A 23,766-nucleotide genomic window follows, 5' to 3' on the forward strand; every position below is an offset into this window, starting at 1 on the left:
GGTATTAGCAGTCACCCACTATGGGGAAGCATTCCACAGATATTGTCCAGATAAGTTATTAAAACTTTGGTAACCACGACCCTGATGGTGCTGGGGGCAATCAGAATCTGGAGCTCCTTCTTCAATGTATTAAAATGTTGACTTTTCTAGAAAAATAATGATACATCCAAAGAAACAGGGAATTATAAACCATACTCAGGAGGCAAAAAGCAGGCAATAGAAATTACCTCTGAGTTGGTCCAGATGTTCGACTGAGCAGATAGAGACTTCAAAGCTCCTATAATAAATACTTTTGGGAACTTAAAGAAAACCATGTTTAAATAATTAAAGTATGATGACAAGGACATAAATAGAGAATATCAAGAATGTTCCAAATTATTAAAAAACAAGTGAAAATTCTGGAATTGGAAAGTGCTATAACTGAAATTTTAAAAATTACTAAAAATGGCTCAAGAGCAAATTCAAGGTGAGAGAAGGAAAAAAAATCTATTAACTTGAAGATAAATAGAAACTGTCCAATCTGCCAAACAAAGAGAAAAATGGGTGAAAAAAAATGACCAGAAACTCAGAACTGCAGGAAAACTGAGTGTATCAATGTGGGTCCCAGAAAGAAAAGAAAGATTAAAAAGCAGAAAAATTATTTGAAGAAATAATGGTCATACTCTTCAGAAATACAGTGAAGCTGAACAAACCCCCAACAAAATAAACTCAAAGGGATCAATGCTCAAAAACATCAAACTACTAAAATACAACCACAAATGTAAAAATCCTAAAAACAGTCAAAGAAAAATGACTCTTTCTATACAAGGAAATATAGTATGATTAGCAGATAACTTCTTATAAACAATGAAGGCCAGAGGCAGTAGAATGTGGTATTCAAAGTGCTGAAAGAAAAAAAAAACTATCAACCAAGAATTTCAGATAAAGGAGAACTGTTTTTTAGACAGTGCATAAAGACGTTCTCAAAAAATCAGAATATTTCTTTCTAGGTGGCCTGACTTACAAGAAAAAAAAATTAAAGAAACTTCTTCAGGCTGAAACCAATGATATTATTCAGTAACTCAAACGTACATGAACAAATGAAAAGCAACAGAATCAGTATATATGCACATAAATATAAAAGACTGTACAAATATAGATGTATGGTCTTGTTTTTGAGGCATATTTTTGCATAAAACAATTATATCACTGTATTTTTGTATTATTACACATAGATGCAATGAATATGGTGATAAATAGCACAAAGGAGGAGGGAAAATAGAACTTATCAGAGCAAAGTTTCTATATTTTACTAGAATTAGTTTTTTTCTAGCTTTATTGAGGCATGCTTGACAAATTGTACATATTTAAGATGTACAATGTGATATTTTGTTATAAGTATACCTTGAGTAATCATTAGTAAAATCAAGCTAATTAACATCTGTCACCTCCCATAGGTACCAATTGTGTATATGTGTTGAAAACATTTAAGATTTACTCTCAGCAAATTTCAAGTATGCAATACATTATTAACTATGGCTGCCATGCTGTACAGTAGATCCCCCAAAATTACCATGACTGAAATTTTATACCCAATTACGAACATCTCATTTCCCTAACTTCTCAACCCTTGGCAACCGTCATTCTATTATCTGTTTCTCCGAGTTTGACTTTTTTTAGACTCCATGTATAAGTGAAATGGTACAATATTTGTCTTTCTGTGTCTGGCTTATTTACCTTACCACAGTGTCTGCTAAGTACATTCACATTGTCACAAATGGCAGGATTTCTCTAAGGCTGAATGATATCCCATTATATATATATATATATATATATATATATATATATATATATATATATATATATCATACTGTCTTTGTCCATTCATCCATTGACGGACACTTAAGTTGCTTCTGTACTTTGGTTATTGTGAATAATGCTTCAATGAACATGAGAGTGCAGATATTTCTTTGATATAACTTCATTTCCTCTAGATATATACCCAGAGTCAGATCACTGAATCATATGGTAGTTCTCTTTTTAACCTTTTGAGGAACCTCCATAGTGTTTTCTACAGTAGATGTACCAATTTACATTCCCACCAACAGTGTACAGTGTTCCCTTTTCTTCATATGCCTGCCAATATTTTGTCATTTCTTGTTTTTTTTTTGATGATAGGCAACCTAATGGAAGTGAGTTAAATTGGTTGATCTAAAATATACTATGATAAAGTTGCATATGTAAACTTTAGAACAATCCATAAGAAAATAACCTTATAGTTTAAAAGAAAACAGAGGAATTAAATTTGTATACCAAAAATATTTAACAAAAGAATATGGTTAACACTATGAGACATAAAAAAAGACATGAGACATAAAAAAAGAGCAAAATGGCAGATTTAAATAGAACTACATCAATAGTCACATTAAAGGTGAATGTATTAAGCATTCCAATTAAGATATTTCAGGCTGGGGGAGCTCTTGGGTGGCTCAGTCAGTTAAGCATCTGCCTTCAGCTCAGGTCATGGTCTCAGGGTCCTGGGATTGAGCTCCATGTCTGGCTCCCTGCTCCTCCCTCTCCCTCTACCACTCCCCCTGCTTGTGCTGTTTCTCTCTCTCTGTCAAATAAATGAATAAAATCTTTTTTTAAAAAAAGATATTTCAGACTGGGTTTTTTAAAAGACCTGATTATATTCTGTCGAAAAAAATGCTTCGGAGCCAAAGACACATATACTTTGAAAGTAAAAAAAAAAAAGAAAAGAAAAGAAAAAAGAAAGATATACCATACAGATAGCATCCATAATAAAAATAAAATAGGGATACCAATGCCAGATGAAATAGATTTTAAGGTAAAACATGTTACTAGTGACAAAATAGGACATCTATGACTATAAAGGGGTAAATTCATCAGAAGACATAAGTATAATTAACAAACCCCACATTTTATGATGCAGAAAATAACAGAATTCAAATGGGAAATGATAAACAATTCAGCAATAATTATTAGATATTTAATACCACTCTCAATATTTGGCCAAACAGTTGGACAGAAAATCAGCAATAATATCGAAGACTAACACTATCAACTAATTTGATCTGACATTTATAGAATACTCCACCAAATAACAGCAGAATACATATTCTTTTTTTTTTGCATTTTTATTTGAAGTATAATTAACAGTTATATTAAGTATAATTAGCGTTATACTAGTTTCAGGTGTACAATATAATGATTCAACAATTATATATATATTACCCAGTGCCCATCACAATAAATGTACTCTTTGTCCCAGTGATGTATTTCACTCGACCCACCTCCCCTCTGGCAACCACAAGTTTATTTTTTATATTTAAAAGTCTAGTAGTTTTAGAATGCATATTATTTTAAAGTGCCCATGGCGTGTTCTCAAGGATAGATCATATGCTAGGTCATAAAACAAATCTCAATTAACTTAAAAGGATTGAATTAATAAAAATCATGTTCTCTTATATCAAGAATTAAATTAGAATATAACAACAGAAGGAAATCTGAGAGATACCAAAATATTTAGAAATTAAACAACACCTAAATAACCCACAGGTCAAAAGAGACATCACAAGAGGAATTAGAAAGTATTTTGAACTGAGTTAAAATAAAATCACATGTCAACATTTATGAGATGCAGTTAAAGCAGTGTTCACAGGGAAATTTGAAACTTCAAACACTTATATTAGAAAAGGTTAAAATTCTCAAATCAATAACTCTAGCTTTCACCATAAGAAACCAGAAAAATAGCACTCTAAACCCAAAGGAAATAATGAAGATTAGAGCAAAAATCTATAAAATAAAAGCAGAATAGAGAAAATCAATAAACCAAACATTAATGTTCTAAAAGACTTTGAAATTGGCAAAACTTTAGCTAGACTGACCAAGAAAAAAAGAATGAAGACTAAAGTTACCAAAATCACAAAGGAAAGAGAGGAGCGAGAACATCACTACCAACCCTACAGAAATTGAAGTAGAAGGTAATCATATAAACAACTTTAGCCACAATTTCTCCAAATTACATAAAATGGTCAAATTCCTAGAAAGACATAAATTACCAAAATAGATTTTTTAAAAATATAGAACATCTGAAAATACATAAGTACAGAAACTAAATTAGTAATTGTAAATCTTCTGATAAAAATAGCCCCAGTACAGATGATTTACTCATGAACTTGTAAAAAAAATTATTTTAAATACCAATCCCTCACAAATCCTTTCAGAATAAAAGCAGAGGAGGGAACTTCCAACCCCTTATATCAGACCAGCATTACTTTGGTCTAAACTATACAGAAATATTACAATTAAGAAATTAATAGAAACATCCCTCGTAAACACAAAATTCCTTAACAAAAATTTAGCAGACTGAACCCAGAGCATGTAAAAAAGATTACAAACCATGACCATGTGAGATTTATTCCAGGAATGCAGAGATGGTTTAACATCAAAATATAATTATTGTAACATACTATATTAAGAGGAAAAGCACAAAAACCAAAGGATCAAGAGATGAAGAAAAAGCCCTTGGTAAAATCTAACACCTAGTTATGATACAAATTTTCAACAAATAAGAGAGCTTTCTTAACATGGTAAAGGTCATCTATGAAAAAGCTATGGCTAGCATCATTCATAATGGTGAAAGGCTGAATGTTTTCACCTCGAGATCAAGAATAAGACAAGGATGTCTACCTTTAGTACTTCAACGTTCAACATTGTACTGGAGTTGAAACCAATGAAAGGAGGAGGAAGGGAGGAAGGTGTAGTGATGATATACAGAATCTATACGTTTACCAAAAGCCATTAAATTATATACCTATCAGTGGTGAGTTTTATATTATCTAAATTATGCTTCAATAAACCTGAAAAAAGAAATAGGAATGAGAAAATTATAGAAACAAGTTTGGCAATATACTAGTAATTGTTGAACCTGGATTACACGTAATAGGAATTCATCATACTATTACAATTTTGTATATGCTTATATTTTCTCAAAATATTTTTTCAAAATGCCTATCTGTGTATGTCTATAAAATGTCTATACTGTGTATCCCTTGTTACCCAGTGTAATTTAGACATGAGTCTTTTCTGCTTATCTTTTGAGAGGGTAAGTAATCTAATTTTCCCCTAATAAGTGTATAACACAAATGTTATATGTGCAATATTTACTACCTGTTGGCCTCTTACTGCTGCTCACTTTTGCATTATATTTTGCTTTTTGTGTGTTTTTTGTTGTTGTTTTTTTTTGTTTTGTTTTGTTTGTTTTGTTTTTTTTTTGTTGTTGTTTTAAAGATTTCATTTATTTATTCATGAGAGACACAGAGAAAGAGAGAGGCAGAGACACAGGCAGAGGGAGAAGCAGGCTCCATGCAGGGAGCCCGACGTGGGACTCGATCCCAGGTCTCCAGGATCACACCCTGGGCTGAGGGCGGCGCTAAACCGCTGAGCCACCGGGTCTGCCCATATTTTGCTTTTTGAATCATATAGTGAGAAAATGATATGGCAGTTGCCTAGAAACCATCAACTGTCTCTAGAGAGAGTTCTAATTCTCTCTCTAGAGAATGGAAACACATCACCCTTCTATATTCAGCAGGAAAGTAATACTAGTCAGCTCCCAGTGAAGAGAGAAACTACCTTCAATCTTCATGAACCTATAGACAACTTTTTCAGTGCTATGTCAGTCTGCTGTCTGTCTTCTTGATCTAAGAACCAGGAAATACATTTTTTAGTTCACAATCTGTTGACTCTGTCATATGTGTCTAAGTCTTAAAAAAAATCTTTGGAGTTATTGTTTGGATTTTACTATTTTTAGAGGTGTGCTTAGCTAAATTAAATAGTCTACCTTATGGGCCAAAGCTAATCTTAAATTATCTATTAGGTAGACTTACTAAATTCCTCTCTACCCTATACACAATATTTAATTAATTTAATCACTGATGGGGAGGGTTGAAAAAAATAATACACTAGTGAATTTTGTTCATGATCGAATTTTAAAACTCAGAGATAATTCAGCAAAAGTTATTATATTTACACAACCTATTTAAGTACTTTTATTATATATCCTTAATGATTGATAAATACATTATTTAGAAAATAACAGAATGATGCTATACCTCTACTTAAAAATCTTTAGTGGTTCTCTTGCACTGCAGAGGGTATAGTTAAACCTTTGCAGGCATGTGGAGCTCTGCAATACCTGACCCAAACCTATGTTTCTAGTACTTTGTCTTGCAAACCCCCTTTCACATTTCTTCACTATGGAAACATTAGAGAGGCCATGAACTTTGACTTGCTGAGCTTTTGTCTATGCTGATTTTTTTCTACAATGCTTTCCCCCTTCTTCATCTAAGGAACAGATTTTCTAGCCTCCTAGGTAGTCATTCCCCCCTTTGAATTCCTAGGACCCTTAAGTAGATGGTTTCCTGCTGCACTTAAGATAAAATTCATACTCTTACAGTGGCCCTGCTCTTTCCTCTGGCCTTATCTTCCATTCTCCACCTTGCTCACCACACTTTAGTACAGAGGTCTACTTTCAATTCCTCTAAATCTCTCTGTATTTATCTCCTGAAGGAAGTTTCTTTCTCTGTGTGGGAGCTGTTCCCCTATACTTCATCTAGGCTTGTTTACACATATTTCATGGTTCAGTTTCAATGTCAGTTAACTCAGAGGGGCTCATGGTTAAAACCACCACATCATCCTTAATCTAAATAATATCCACTGTCCTCTTTTGGAACAGGTGACATTCCAAACTACTGTTTGCAGGTACATTTATTCTTAGATCACCTGCCTGCGTCCAAGAAACCAGAGCTGTTCAATTTAGTCTTGTGAGAAAATTTGAAATGCTTACTGTATTGGAGGAGGAGGAAGACTGTTACTCTTTTCTATGGGTTTTCAGCATTTTCAACAATTTCTCTCTAGATTTACCGTTGTCGATATGAAAAATAAGAAATGTTTTTGGCTGTCATTTATTCATCTAAAAATTATCATAGCTCACTTCATGTTAATATAAATAACAAATGTTTTATGAAAACTATTTTCTATAGCAGAAAAGATTGTGAAAAGTGACATTGTCTTACATTTTTGAATATCACTTTAGTATTTACCTTAAGAGAACTGATGCTGATATCTATCTGCTTCTACGCTGTGCTACTGTATCACTCATAATAGAGCCTCTGGAAAACTCTTAAGAGAAAGAAAGAGACAAAGGCAGATGATATAATAGTATTATTATGAAAAGAGTTTTGACCTCACAGACCCCCTGAAAGCACTTGACCCCCAGGGGTTCCTAGACCACAATTCAGGAACTGTTGTTTGAGGGAATAAAACTATTCTTGTACCTCCTATGGCTATATTCTTTTAAAGTACAATAACCTGTGTTTCTGAAGAACTTACCTGGAGTTGTGTGCAGATTTTAAATAAATAAACTGGGAAAACCTTTTACCCTTTCTTCTTTGGGATAAAAAGCAGTGAGCAAAATATGTCCTTTTTCTCTCTGAGGAACTTTAGCCTTCCTTGTGTATCTAATTCCTTGACATTCTATTGGAAACGTACATAGTGCTTGCTGAACAGCAGATGACATTTTGCTGGGGGTGGAAATTACAAGCACCCTGGGGAATTCAAATTATAGACCAAGTAATAAAAAAAATCACCATAAAACCCTCAGAAAAAGACACACTTACAAAAAAAGGATTTGAAAGTTTAGAAGTGATAGTTGGTTTTGGATTAGAGAGAAAGAGAAAAATAAGGAAATAAATTTAAATAACATAAAAGCAAAAAAAGAGGAAAAAGAGGTAAGGGTCCAGATCTTTCTATTTTCCATGTTTGATTATAAGCCAAGTAAACATAGCCTCTCATACTAGTATACTTTAATAAATTTAAACAGAATGAATATTTGTAATTAGGTGCAATGTCTAGTTTTCCTTTTAGCCATTCTTCATGTTATGTACTATGGAATACTAATTGTGTAAAGCACTAATAATTATTTCAAAGGATGAAGGAGCATTTTAATAGCCACACACATTTTCATGAATACATATATAATGAAGTTAAAAAGATAATACCGATTATCTTCTATCACAATTCTCATGCTTGGGCAGCCCGGGTGGCTCAGCGGTTTAGCGCCGCCTTCAGCCCAGGGCATGATCTTGGAGACCCAGGATTGAGTCCCACATCAAGCTCCCTGCATGGAGCCTGCTTCTCCCTCTGCCTGTGTCTCTGCCTCTCTCTCTCTCTCTCTCTCTCTCTCTCTCTCTCTCTCTGTCTCTCATGAATAAATAAATAAAATCTTTAACAAACAGAATCCTCATGCTTTAATTCCCTAGTATATACCTAAGAAAGGGATTTAGTGTCTAGTAGATGTCAGCAACCTTTAGTACAGTGCCAAATAGTAAATACTTTTGGCTTTGTGAGCCATCCAGTCTGTGTTGCAACTACTCAGCTCTGCCATTGCAATGTGAACAAAGTAATAGACAATCTGTAAATGAATGGGTGTGACTGTGTTCCCAATAAAACTTTATTTTAAAAAACAAGTGGTGGGCAGGATTTGGCTCACGGGCTATAGTTTGGAAACCCCAAGAATACAGTTTTCTCCAAATTAAATTTAGCTAATTTTACATAGAGTTTGTCATCCATGACACACCCTTTCTTTTTCATGGAAAATTTCCCAAGAATAATGCAAATAACGTTATTGTACTCAAATACACAATTAAGATGGTGCCATTTTGAGATACTGAATTTAAGAATTGAACTAATACTATATACTAGGTACTGAGAATAAGAGATCACAGTATATATAGTGCCTGTCCTTGTGGTGCTTGTAATATATTGACAGACATAGGAAATTACAATATACCCTGTGACACAAACAGGCTGAAGAGCTATGGGATTATATAACAGGGCCTATAACATAGACTGATTGGGATGGGGGTGATAATTGAGAAAAGCTTCATAGAGGAAGGGATGGCTAACCCGAGACTGGAAAGGTAATGAGAAGCTACCTAGATCAACATGTGGGGAAGCACATCCCAGACAGAAAAGGCAGAGTATGCTAAGTTCTAACATGAGTACAGTACTGGATTTCAAGGAAGAATAAGTTCAATGGATTTTTATTTTTATTTTTATTTTTATTTTTATTTTTATTTTTTTTAGTTCAATGGATTTTAGAATGCAAAGAAAACTGAAGACAGAGAAGTAAGTAGGGATTATATCATAAAGAGCTTTCTGATCCCTGATAAAGAAGAGGGATTTTCCCAGTGACCCTAGGGAGTTACTCAGTGTGAGGGTATAACCAAAGACATATTTTAGAAAGATGATTCCCTCTGAAGTGTTGAGAATGGATAAGAAGATAGTAAGGTGGGAAGCAGAACCCAATTAAGAAATCGCCTCAGTAATCCAGACAGAGAGGATAGGAAGAGTTGATGGCAGGGAGAATGGACAGAAATGGAAACATTCAAGAAGCTATCTCACATAGAATTGTGAGGACACGTTTATTGATACACTCTGGAAGAAATAGAAAAGAACCAAGGACACCTCAGCTATCTAGCTGAGATTGAGGAGGCAAATGAAACATGACAGGCCTGGGATTCTAAATAGAATCTATTCAAATTTAGCTGTTTTGTCTTCTACTTCTCTTCCCTTCTCTCATTTTATTGCAAATTTTTTTCACTTCTTTGTTGTTCTGGGAACACTCTGACCACATTCCTGCCTCAGGACCTTTGTATTTTTTTTCTTTTGCTTAGAATACCCTCCCCGCATTATTTGTGTGGTTTGTTCCCTCATCCTTTTAGATTTTAATTTAATTCAAGCTGCTACTTAAAAAGAAGCACCTTATTTCAGTGGCTTAATGTAATCGTGCAAAATTTACAAAGTTGTTTCTGGTTGGCAAACAGCTCCCCTCCAAATTGTGAATCAAAGACCCAAGATACATTGATTTTGTGGCTCTGACATTTTTAACATGTGGCTTTAGAAAGAGGAGTAATAAGGAATATCACACAGGTAAGGATTAATTTATGAGCCAGGCCTGGAATCAGTGAAAATCACTTTGGCTCACATTTCCTTGGCTAGAATTCAGTTATTTACTATACCCAATGGCAATGGAGAATGGGACATGACAGCTAGCTTTGTGTTGAAGAAAAGGGGATCAAATTTTTTGATGAGCAGATTGCCATTCTCTACCATGATGACCCTTTTCAATGAAGCTTTTTCTGATTGATATAAAATTGCAAAACCAACCTCCAACTCCACTCAATATTCCTTTTTTTCCTGGCTTCCTTTTTTTTTAAAGATTGTATTTATTTATTCATGAGAGACAGAGAAAGAAAGAAAGAGAGAGACAGAGACAGAGACACAGACACAGACACAGACGGAGAGGACGGCTCCATGCAGGGAGCCTGACGTGGGACTCACCTGGGTCTCCAAGGTCATGTCCTGGGCTGAAGGCTGCGCTAAACCGCTGAGCGACCCGGGCTGCCCAGGCTTCCTTTTTCTTTTTCTGTGTAGCACTTAACACTATGTCCCAATCTGCACATTTCAGTTTATCTTGTTTATTGTCTGTCTCCTCCTAATAGAATGTAAGCTCTGAAAGGGCAAAATCTTGCCTGCATCCTGACAAAGTCCTGTAGAGGGTGTGACCTGGGGAAGTTAATGTGTGTGGCTAAATATGATTTATTTTTTTACCTTAAGAAAGACCTTATATTTGAATCCTTTTGAAGTTTCTCATGTTACAAGATATGCATTTTGTTTTGCTCAGAACAACAAACTACTGTCTGAGAAAGACATTAATCTCAATTGATGATGATTTTGTCTGCCTGTAGAAGACACTTGACAGAGAAAAGAAACAAGAAAAAAATTAACTAACAGAAGTCATGATTAGCTTTGTTGGTATGAAATCACATTTAAAAAGTTGTATGTCATTATATACAAGGTCTGTGAAAATTATTTTATAAGCAACTCAGTAAGTGGTTACATTGTATACCTCAAGGACATATGGCACAGAAAAGAGAAAAACTGTCTTTACATAACATAAAACTGTCTGGTGTAAACGCGTGCTTATGGCTTAGAATAAAATTTCCAGTAGAACTTTAAACATGGACTCAGCAATACTGTACATCAGGCCACATGGGTAGAAATGATGATGACTTTGTCCAGAAAACTGTATTAGGTGATTCAGAAAATACATCCTCATAGTGACAATTCCAATGTTGAACATGGATATGAGGGATGTATACACAACTACTGTCTAAACTGTGAATGGGAAAATGTGATCTTTTTAATATATAATTTTAAATTTGTACAATCAAATGAGTTAAGCAGCATAGATGAACAGGGTGTTCATTCTCTCTACATTTTCTGAAGTTTCCATGTTACAGTTCATGAAAAACTTAAGAGAGGTACTTCTTACTTGGAAAATGGGAGAGATAATTGCCTTATATTTGGATATATACAGTATATGCATCTCAGGGGCTTCACTTTCTTCATTGGCAATTTGACAAAGGCAATATAAACGATGTACTGAGTATTTAAAAAGATCCAAATGTGAAAATATCTAGTGCTTGGCCTGAAACACTTGGTAGATCCTCCCCTTCTAAAATCATGCCATGTGATTTGGCAGTCTTCCTTTTACCATAACAGCAGCCCCACAGAACATGTTCATTAAGAGTTAATGTTAAATTCATTGAATTTTGCAGCACATCCATAACTCTTCCTTTCTGATTATGCAAATCTCTCCCCATCATAATATGTGCTTCCTTCAATTGCATTAAGAGCATTTATAATGTAAACAGCAACAGAGCCAATATTTCAAACAGAAGCCATTCTTTAAAAAAAATAGCTAAATGTATTGAAATGCCTCTAAAAGTAAAATATTTAGCACTTAATTGCAGATGGGTAATGTTAAATATCCCATTCATTATTATTACTACCACATGCCTGAATAAATCCTACCATAAGCATTAAGCGAGTAGGTAAACAAAGAAATAACACTTCATGTGATGAATGCCAATATAAAGCACGTTTAAACTGTTCTGTCAAGAGACAAGCCTGGAAATGCTAACTGTGTTCCTTTGCTCTTCTGCAATCATCTGAATACATAAATTCAAATTGCAGCTTTTAAAACTTCAAATCGAGGCTTTTGAAATTTCAGAAAACACATGCGCTTGAAAAAGATTATAACAAGGTCCCGGTGGGATTTTGGCACCATCTTTTTTATATTTCAAAGTATAAAAAACAGATCTAGACAAGAAATGACTACCAAATGTTTTCATATTTAAAACGATGCTGTGCTTTTTTTAAAAAATTAAATCATCAGAAAAGTTTCCCACAAACATTGTGTGAAGAGAAAGACTATGGCAAATAGCTTAGCTAAAACTTCTACTTCTTAAGTGATGATTTATTCTATCTGGGAATACTTAAGAATTTTCTAGATTAGTATACAGTTAATATCCTTAAAATCATATGCAAGTCACTGCCTTTCAAACTGATGCTGAAAGTTAATTAGAAAACCTACTTAATTATTTATAATGCACAGATAAGTCCCAGATACACTCCAGATGCACTATAAATATAGAAAATTTAACAGAAAAAAAAAGAAAATTTAACAGATTTATACTGGAAAGACAATAATTCTTCACAAAATAATTTGTTGATTTAATGGAATCCTTATCAAAATCCCTGATGAGATTTATTCTGTAATTTGGCCAAATGATACTCATATTACGTAAATTAGAATAGCTAACGTAAGAGAGGAGGTTAACCTACCAGAAAATAAACCTACTTTAAAGCTACAGTGCTTGAAGTAGTGCATTACTGTAAAAAAAATCTATAGTGGATCAGTAAAAAGAACTCCATTGCATATAAGATACAAAATGAGGAAACTACCACAAATCAATAGATAATAGATTGTGCTGGGAAAAAAATATCAATTTCTGAAAAACCCTTCAAGATCAGAAACTTAGCTATATAAATTTAAGATGGATTAAGTTTTTATTCTTTTTAATTTTTTCTTTTTTACATTTAAATTTGCCAACATACAGTATAACACCCAGTGCTCATCCCATCGAGTGCCCTTCTTAGTGCCCATGACCCAGTTACCCTAACCCACCCCCCTCCTCCCCTTCTGCAAAGCTTTGTTTGTTTCCCAGAGTTAGGAGTATCTCATAGTTTGTTTCTCTAATTTTTATTCTTTTTAAATGAAAGTATAATGATCCAGAATGATGTAAAGGTAAATATTTAAACAACTCTAGGACGTTTACAATTTTCAGAATAGTATCAGTGAAAGAAATAACAAAGAAAGTGATAAAATTTTATTTAGAAACAAACAAAAATTCAAAAAGTAGAAGGGAAACTAAAAAATGTATTGTCAATATTTTTTAATTTTTATTTTTTATCAAAGTGGATAATGTGAAAAGAGCTTTTACAAATAAAACACTGAGGAAAAATGGGCAACAGACACAGCAGACGATAGTAGAAGCAAATGACAAATACACAATTTTTTTCAACTTTTCTATTAATAAAAAACCGAAAAAACATCCTTGACAAACTGTTTTTATTCTTTCCATCAAGCTTATAAATCATAATGCGCTATAGTGGTAAACATGTGTTGAGACAAGTGTTTTATAACTGTTGGTGGAAGTGCATGAGTATTCTTATTACTAGCATTCAGAAGGAATTTAGCAATGTGTATCAAAATCCTTAGTGTTCTTATTGTGTACATTTCTTCCTTATTCTAAGGAAATTAGCAGATACGTAAATCAAAATGCATAAACAAATGTATTTTAAAGGGTTATTTATTATAATGAAAAATAGGACCCAAACTAAATGTCTAATAATAAAAGAGAATGGTGAAATACGGTGTACCTACATATGGGTTATTACTCAGATCTTAAAAATCAATTTTTCAAAGAATAATTAATGACCTAAGGAAATAGAGTAGAATATTAAATTTGGAAAATCGGTACACAATGTTTATAGAGTTTGATGGCAATTTAATATATAAATCTCAATTACGATTAATAAATACATTTTCCCTCTTTTTCTTGGCTGGATTTTCCTGAAAGAAAAAAATACACAAGTAACTAGTTTGAGACATGTTTGAAGTGGAGATTGAAGATATTGGCTTTTAGAATTTTACTCTAGGTTTGACGTTTGGGTTTTTTTTTTTTTTTTGTTTGGTTTTGTTTTTTGTTTGGTTGTTTTTTTTGGGGGGGGGTTGGTATTACCCTTTCTTGCTCTTCAAGCTTTTGTTTGTTGGGTTTGGGATATTTTCTCTCCCTGATATGGTTAATTTCTAGATGAAGGCTGAGAAAAGCTTTTACCCATCTGTCTAGGTTTTACAAATGTAATCTGATTTTAGCCAAGTTTTATAGTTAACTGAAATGAGAAAAAAATGGTTGCTCCATGTATTGGGGACACAGTACAAGATGATGGAGCCAAATATTAAAGGAGACAAAGATTTGTGAAGGGAGGGAGGGAGGGAAGGAGGAAGAAAGGAAGGAACGAATGAACGAACAAAGGAGAGAAAAGGAAGAATGATGAGGTAGACTGACATACAACCTTGAAACCTAGTCTCAAACATTTGAACCACCTGAGAATTTTTAAACAAATAAAGGATGTCTATAATGGATGTTTTCCTCATCTAAGAATTGCTGCTCAGTCCTGAGTCTAGAAAAATGGTTCAATTCCACATTCTAAGACAGGCTGCCAGCAATTGACACCAGTCACTTGCCCATAGGGTTTACTAAGAATTGACAGTAGTACTAGGTTTCCTACTGGTGATTTCAACCTCCTCTGCACCCCATGTCCCAATCCATGTCAGAGAACCCAGATGGGACGGGATAGCTATGTAGGGGGTACAGTTTTTCTCATAAAGCTCACTTTTCTCCTTTCTCCCCTTTTATTTCTCTAAAGTCAAAGTTAGGGGCTTCAGGATCATCACTAAAAACAAGCATGTGAATGACAAGAAGGGAGAACCATGTTCTCTTTCAGCTGAGTATTTCTTGAGCTGAAGAACCTCTTCACAGACCCATGTAGCTTTTGGAGGGTCAGAATACTCTAGGCCTTCCTTTGGCTTTCCACATTAAAGAAGGGCAAGGGGAAGAAGAGCAGGAACTACAGGTTACCCATACATAAGAAATCAGTGAGTAGCTGTGAAAGGGACTTTTTCTTTGATTTTTCAATTTAAATAAGTGAGAGGGAAAATTTCTGATCATTAATCTGAAAATGAAGAAAGGATGGATTCAGAAGATACCAAATATGAAGAGCAAATGATTAGTGCAAAAGTTAGTTTACCATATTTTAGCCACCAACTTATTGCAGAGGACTCTGAGGTCTATTTCCAGATCTTTAAGTTCCATATCTCCTATTTTTTCTACTAGTAACTTCCCCTGAATATCTGATGCAATTCGATATACTCTCACTGGAGTATATACTGTCAACTCAGCTAGGTAAGGTGGAAGCACTCATAGACCAGATGTAATGGTCAAGTGACAAGCACAGAATGTGGACCCAAATGACCCAGGACTGAATGTTGGATTGACTATGTAATAGCTGTATGACCTTGGGAAAAATACTAAGACTAATTTTCCTTTATCTGCAAATTAGGGAAGACGAATACCATCTCATGGTAGTAATGTGGGGACTTAGTACTTGATTCAGTGGCTACTATCTCAGTGCTGGGAAGCCGTGCAAATGAACTGAATTTCATCCATTCTAACCTGCACATTGTATCATATTAAAATAACTGAAACCAGGATGGGTTTTACAAACTCTGCTGGCAAGACCACATATGGTTTGGAAGAAAATCCAAGAAACAGTGGTGGAGCCCTCTGAAGAAATCATCCTCTGATAGGATGGGTAAAAACAGAAGTCAAATACTCTGAAGGGAAAGGTGATAGAGGAGAGACAAGTTCTAAATATGAGAAAGTTTTAGGACTACCTCACCAGTTTTTCACTTATATTTTACTTTTGTCTATGCAAGAGGAATATATGACACACATATAAAGAAAACTAAAAGAACAACTTCTTCATCGAAGAAAGCCTTTAAATGAGAAGTGTCAGAGTTTAATCAGCACCATGCCTTTTCCAATTCACGCCTGGCAGAACTTAGGATGGTGTCATATGTCTCCAGTTTGGTGAAATATTGTAGTACACGTTGGTGAGTAAATTAGACCATGTTTCAGAATCAGTATTACAAAGAATGGGAAAGATTATTTTTTTTAGGTTTTTATTTAAATTCCAGTTAACTAACCTACAGTGTAATATTAGTTTCAGGTGTACAGTATAATGACTCAGCACTTTCATACATCACCTGGTGCTCAACACTGACAAGAGCATTCCTTAGTCCCCATAACCTATCAGTATGACAAAGAATGGGAAAGATTCTTTAAAACCAAAATGTGGGCAGCCCCGGGGGCCAGGGTGGGGGTTTAGCACCGCCTTCAGCCCAGGGCATGATCCTGGAGTCCCGGGATGGAGTCCTACATCGGGCTCCCATCATGGAGCCTGATTCTCCCTCTGCCTGTGTCTCTGCCTCTCTCTGTGTCTCTCATGAATAAATAAAAAAAATTAAAAAATAAAAGCAAAATGCATGTAAAATTGGAAAGAATAATGGCAGAATTCATTCATTAATGCAACAGTTACTGATTTAGCATCTATTCTGTGTCAGGCATTGTTCCAGGAGCAAGGGATGTGACAATAAATAAAAATCTTTGATGTCAGGAAGCTTAATTTCATGTGTGTGAGATAGACATTATGTAAAATAACCAAATTATAGTGTTTGTTTGTTAACTTTTAAGAACTAGAAAGGTGAAGCAGGGAGAAAGAATAGAAAGTTGGGAGAAGTGTAATTTTCAGTAGGGTCATCAGGGAAGATGTGCAGAAGGTGAGGGAGCCAGGCATATTTGGTATTTAAGGGAAGGACATTGTAGGCAGAAAAATACAGCAATTACAAAGACTCAGAAGCAGAGACCCATGTAGTATATTTGAGAAGCACAGCAAGGAAGCTAGAGGGTCTCAAGAAGGATAAGAGAAATAGAGTGTAGGCAGAAATAAGGTCAGAGAGGTAAGGAAATTGGGGATATGCAGATTTGCTAGATCGGTGCTGGTCAATAGAAAATTAAGATGAGCCACATATGTAATTGAAATTTATAGAGTTGCCTTACCTTTTTTTAAAAAGTGAGAACAGATGAAATGAATATATTTCACTTAACCCAATATATTAAAATATTATTTCAACCTGTATGTCATATAGAAAGTATTAGTGAAAAATGAGATGAATAAAAATGAAATTGTTAAACAGTTTTATGTTTTACAGCAGTTGTAGGTTCTCAACAAAATTGAGTAGAAGGTACAGAGTTAGAGCAATTTTTTTGTACTAAGTCTTTGAAATCTGATGTATATTTTACACTTAAAGCACATCTCAATTCTTCTAACATCACTTCAGGTGCTCAGTAGCCACATGTGAAGGTATTTACCGTATTGGACAGCACAGATCTAGACCCTAGCAGAACCATGTAATGACTTTGGCTTTGCTGTGAATAAGTTGAGAGGCAGTAGAAGAGTTTGACTGCAACAGTAATATAACATGACTTGGATTTCCATAGGATCCCTTCATATGACTTGAGTTTTCATAGTGTCTGCTTTGTTGAGAATAGACGGGTAAGAGAATGTCTCCTCAAGTGCCCCAGAAAAGACTTTGGACAAACTCTCATCGAAGAGAAAAACTGAGTATAAACAAGCATAAATTCAATAAATGGACCTGGCATGGGGAAAGAGTGTAATAGTAGTTCTCTCAACACCCTGTCTTTGTACAGGCTATAAATAAGATAGGCTGTGTCTTATTCCTACATATGGAAATCTCTTGTTTCCTCTCATGGACTGTGAGATCCTCAAGGCAAGGCACACAATATATCTATTTTTAATCCTATGCCCAGTAGCCCTGCTGGAAGTTAGTAAGCTCTCAATAAATATTTGTAAAGTTCAAAAAAAAAAAAAACAAACAGCTAAACATCCTCCAAATGGAAACAACCCAAATGTCCACCAACAGATATATATTCAAACAGTTCAATACTCTACAGCCAGGGGATTAAATAAATTAAGCTATATACCACATAGTTGATTATTGTAAAATTGTTGAATGAACGAGACAAGACACAAAAAAAGTATATAGCATATAATTCCATATACTCAGTTTTCAATATAGGCATCATAATCCAAGTTGACAGGATACTGGTTATACTTGGTGTTAGTAACTGCAAGGGACAAGAGGGGCCTCTGGGCTTTTGATAACATTCTATTTCCAGGGATCCCTGGGTGGCGCAGCGGTTTGGCGCCTGCCTTTGGCCCAGGGCGCGATCCTGGAGACCCGGGATCGAATCCCACATCGGGCTCCCGGTGCATGGAGCCTGCTTCTCCCTCTGACTGTGTCTCTGCCTCTCTCTCTCTCTGTGACTATCATAAATAAATAAAAATTAAAAAAAAACAAAACAAAAAAAAAACATTCTATTTTCCTGGTCATTTGTATTCTTATTAAAAATATATTGAGCTATTACAGTATAGGTGTATTTTCAAATATATACATGAAATATAAGAATATGTATATTCAATTAAAACCTTATAGACAGGGGACATGTATCTCTCAAAAAAATAACAAAACAAGACATTGTAAATTACCTGAGGTGAAGACCATTTTGTTCAACTATATTACAGTTCAATATGTTAGAATAAATTTATGCCTAATTGAATAACATACACTATATAAATTTTTCTAATTGAAAACTTCCACCAGTACAACATATATTATGTATTTTAAGTCAATTTTCCACTTTCCTAAGAAAAATGGTGAATCATAATTTGGAAAACATTTTAACATATAAAAACTTAGTGTTGTTTTTAATTCCCAAGCTTTTACTTTAACACAACAATTTCCCAGAAAGGTGTATTTTATTCAAGCATTTTAAAGCATGCAACTTCACATTTTGTACTTACTCTAGTGGAGTGGCTCTCATCCTGGGGTGGTTTTGCTCTGGGGGGGGCAGTATTTGGTAGTGCCTTAAGACATTTCTGCTTGTCACAGCTGGGGGGAAAATGCTATTGGCATGTAGTGGGGAAAGACCAGGGTTACTGCTAAGCCTCCTACGATGCAGAGAACAGCCCCTCACAGCTAAGAATTATCCAATCTGAAGTGTCAATAGCTCTGAGGTTGGAAAACATTGCTCTAGTTTAATAATGTAATGTTGTTGGAATTTTAAAATCAGAATTTTGTTTCTTTACCAATTTTAATCTCTTACATTTTAGAGATTTTGGAGATATTGAAATTGCTTTGTCAAAGTAAATGAATTTTCTTTAAAACTTGTGTATTGTTAACATCTTTTAAATTGCTTATTTTCTTGAAAGTGTTACTACAGGTTTTTTTGTTTGTTTGTTTGTTTCTGAGTTTTCTTTAAAAAAAGAAAGAAAAGTTTGAGAAATATGTTGTTTATAACAGTTTTATTCTTATTTCTCCAGGCTAGAGGAACAGAAGAATATCTTGTCAGAATTTCAAAGAGATGTAAATGAATTTGTTTTATGGTTGGAAGAAGCGGATAACGTTGCTAATATTCCACTTGAACCTGGAAATGAGCAGCAGCTAAAAGAAAAACTTGAACAAGTCAAGGTAATTTTGTTTTCTAAAAACCCCCAGGGCCTACTTGTATAAAGAGTATATGAATCTATTTTTAAGGTATTTAATCATCGATTTCCTGCCCATTAGGTTATTGACAGTGCCTCACTAGATTTTCTCAAAACTTTATATTATTTTAACCCAGTGTTTCCCAGCGAGTATATTTTTTTTGGTAAAAAGTGTGTGTGTGTGTGTGTGTGTGTGTGTGTGTGTGTGTGTAAAATGCATGGCACTATTTTGAAAACTAATTTGGAATTAATCTTAGAAGTATTAGAGAATTTTACAACCCCAAATTCTTTCAAAAACTAGAGGGACTTTATAGAAATGAATCCCATTTCTCAGGAAAGATCTTAATTGCCAAATCAATCTCACTATTTCAGCCTCTAATTAGAGGTGTTCGATTCGCCTGAAACAGTGTTTTGTCTGGGAGTGGTTGGGGGTGCGTAGTGTTGGTTCACATTCCATACTAGTTGAAAAGACATCCAACCTATTCAAGTGACTTTTCTTGCCTTCCTGCTGCGACGTCTGCTTGTTACTGATTACCTTACCTGGCTGACTGACATGTCCAACTGCAGTTGGATTAACTCTCCTGGTTTTAGTTTTAGGACAAAAACTTATTTGGATCTGTTTCACTGTAATTCTTGAAGGGAAGGTGAAAGGGAAAGAGAAATTAACATTTAATCACCCTCTATTATGTGCTAAGTATTAGATGTACTTATATCTGCTATTTATTTAATCTTCATATAAAACTTTCAAAATGGTTGTTGCTGTCCTCATTTTACAAGGTCATACAATCAAAGTGAAATGGAATTTCTCCTTTATCAATGATTCAGTTCATTTGTACATGCAAATTAGACTCCAATATCAACCACTTATTTCTGTGAAACAAGAAATTTGTACCTGAATGGAGGATAAAGTATAAAAATAAACTTAATGCTTAGTTTAGGTAAACAGATATTGAGCATCTACTCTATGTCAAATATTACAAAAACAACCCACCAAGTTTTGGATCTATAGTTCATTTGAAGATGAGTGTATCATAGAAATAATTAACTCGGTTCTGGAAAATTGATCTTTCCTAAATGTATTGAGTGTTATAGATAGAAATATAATTGATAACTCATTTAAGAGACATGTTTAGTGGCATTTACTTATTAATAAATATGCATTGATTTTCTTTTTTTCCTTAGACAGTCTAGATCAGCACTGTCCAACAGAACTTTCTGTAATGACTGTAATACTCTCTATTGTCTATTGTAGTAGCCAAGAGCTGTATGTGCCTTTGGGTACTTGAAAGGTAGTGTGACTGAGGAAATGACCCTCACGCTATTGAAATTTAATTAATTTAAGTAGCCTCATGTGGCTAGTGATACTTTATTGGACACTGCAGTTCTAGATGACACAAAGAAATAAAGGACAGTCATTACAGCCAGTAATAGTTTTGTAGGTCTTGGGAAAGGGCATTTATAAGGGAGACTGAATGAATTAAAGAAATTCAGGGATGCAGAGGAGTCAAAAATAAGGGTTCTTGAATGAAATTGCCCAAGTAGGAATCACAGCTCGGTTGCTTGCTACTTCTGTGTACTTGGAGCTGGTACTTAACCTCTCTGTTGGAATTTAATCTCTCTGTCTCAGCTTCCTTCTGCACAAGAGGAAGATAATAGGATCTACCTCATGGAATTATATTATCTCAGTTAATTTTTATATACTACATGATGAGGTTAACGCAGCACCCAGTACGTGGTATGGTCTCAATATTAGTTATCTCTTAATATGATAATGCAATTTGTTACTCAGTAGTAAATTATAGCATGGAGGCTTAATACCTGAGAGGAGGATGAATTTACCTAGATTGCTCTATTTCTGACAGATATATGTTTTCAGACCCTTAACAATGCTTGGGGTGTTATTTTGAAGCTCATGATACCATGTAGTACTTTTTTTTTCTTGAAAACAATCTGTGAGGGATAAGATATTCTGGTCCTTTCTAGCACTGGTTTATCTACTTGAGAGTGGGTGCTCCGGTCCATCAGTTCCATAGTATGTAGAAAGCGGTTGATACTTGAGGTACCTGTTGGCCTTCAGTCAAGTTGCTTCGTTTTGATAGACTAATCAATAGAGACAAAGGTGAGATAGTCGGAATGGTGCTGTAATTCATTTTAAACATTGTTGCATTTGTCTGTTTCAGTTACTGGCAGAAGAGTTGCCCCTGCGCCAGGGAATTCTAAAACAATTAAATGAAACTGGAGGAACAGTGCTTGTAAGTGCTCCCCTAAGCCCAGAAGAGCAAGATAAACTTGAAAATAAGCTCAAGCAGACAAATCTTCAGTGGATAAAGGTTAGATACTAACCATCTTTTCCATCATATGTGTTAAATGTTGCGAATGTTTGTATTTGTTTTGTTTTTTGGGTGTTTTATTGCTGGGATTGAGGGCAGGGAACTGGTATATGGATTGTTGTGTTTTTAACCTGACCATTTGATTTGGCTCCTTGACTTATTATGGATGGAAAGAATGGTGATGGTGGATGGCAATACATAAATGCCTATATATACCATTGTTACTTTGCATGAGTTGTGCCAAAGAGTTAGACTGGTAAAGGGATGGAGTAATTCAGTGTTCAGGTATATGCTGATGGTATTTAAGCAAAATGGAGGTGGTCCACTTCAGCCAGTATTATAAATCAATATCATTTATCCCTCCTTATAGCATATACTTAATCAATGATTAATGCATGTTGACCTCAGAAAGGTGTTTTATTTGTTTGTTTGTTTGTTTAGTTTCTTGGTTACTTAGTCACCTAATGTGAGTCTTTGTCTTTCTACCTTGGATACTTTATAAATCTAATATTTTAAAATATTTATCAAATTAATACATATTTATCCTTTAAAATCAGTGCCACATATGAATTTATCATGAAAAGCAACAACAGTCTATCAAAAGACAATTATTTTCCCACCATACTTCTCTGGCAACTTTGTCATAAATCATGTGAACATATATGTGAATCTCCTCCTGCATTCTCTATTCTCTTCCATTTGACCATGTCTGTCCTTCAACTATTACCACACTGACTTAATAAGAATCATTTTTTAATAGCTTTACTGAGACATAATTCATATACAATGCAACACACCCATTTTAAAATGTATAATTCAATGATTTTTGTGTATTTATTTTTTTACATTGTGATAAAAAGGATATAACATAAAATTTGTCATTTTCATATTTTTAAGTGTACAATTCAGTGTCCTGTATTACATTCACAATGTAAAACCATTACCATCATCTATGTGGAAAACATCTTCATCACCCCAAACAAATCATCAAGCATCCACATCCTGTTACACACTCACACAATTTCCAAAGTCCTCTCTATGTAATTTTCCTGTTCTAGAAGCTCATAAAAATAGACTGATACTTTATCTGTCCCTTTCCATGTAAATTATTTCACTTAGCATAATTTTTCTAAGGTTCATCCATGTTGTAGCAGGTATCAGAATGTCATTCCTTTTTATAACTGAGTAACTTTCCATTGTATGCATATATGCAATTGTTTTGTTTAAGTTTGGAGGATCTGCTAATCTAAACCCACTGACTTTGTTCTTCTTAGTCCACATTGTCTTTGCTATTTTTGGTTCATCGATTTAGCAAATAAATTTTAGAACCAACTTGTCAATTTTCACTGAAGCCTGCCAGGATAGTGATTGGAGTTGTGTTGAATTTGTGGATCAGTTAACATCTTTACAATATTGAGTCATCTAATCTGTGAAAGTAATATATCCTTTCATTTATTCAGGTCTTCTTGAATGCTTTTTTCATCATATTTTGCAGTGTTCAATCCAGAGGACCTGTACATCTTTTATTAGACTTCATCCCTGATATTTGACATTTTGATCCTATTTCATAAATGGGATTCATTTTGAGTTTTATTTTCTCTTTGTTGTTGGTATATAAAAATATAATATATTTTTGCATATTACATATTCACTGTCCTTGCTAAATTCACTTATTAATATTAATAGTTTTCAGAATCTTTTGCATTTTTTTATGTGCACAGTGTGTCATCAAAAAGAGGTAGTTTCTCCTTTTCAATCCTTCAAATTTTATTTCTTA

General features: G+C 34.3%; 1 protein-coding gene across 14 annotated transcripts in view; it reads left to right on the forward strand.

Annotated features, from left to right (window-relative positions):
- DMD (dystrophin) overlaps positions 1-23,766 on the forward strand; it is a 2,167,959-nt gene that overhangs the window by 1,374,592 nt on the left and 769,601 nt on the right. For all 14 annotated transcript variants that reach the window (XM_072818058.1, XM_072818060.1, XM_072818056.1 and 11 more), the window contains 2 exons: positions 19,498-19,645; positions 21,840-21,989. In XM_072818058.1, the coding sequence (XP_072674159.1) occupies positions 19,498-19,645; positions 21,840-21,989 (298 nt within the window). The remainder of the gene's footprint in view (positions 1-19,497; positions 19,646-21,839; positions 21,990-23,766) is intronic.

The sequence above is a fragment of the Canis lupus genome, chromosome X (genome assembly GCF_048164855.1).
Source record: "Canis lupus baileyi chromosome X, mCanLup2.hap1, whole genome shotgun sequence".
In the NCBI taxonomy this organism is placed as follows: domain Eukaryota; kingdom Metazoa; phylum Chordata; class Mammalia; order Carnivora; family Canidae; genus Canis; species Canis lupus.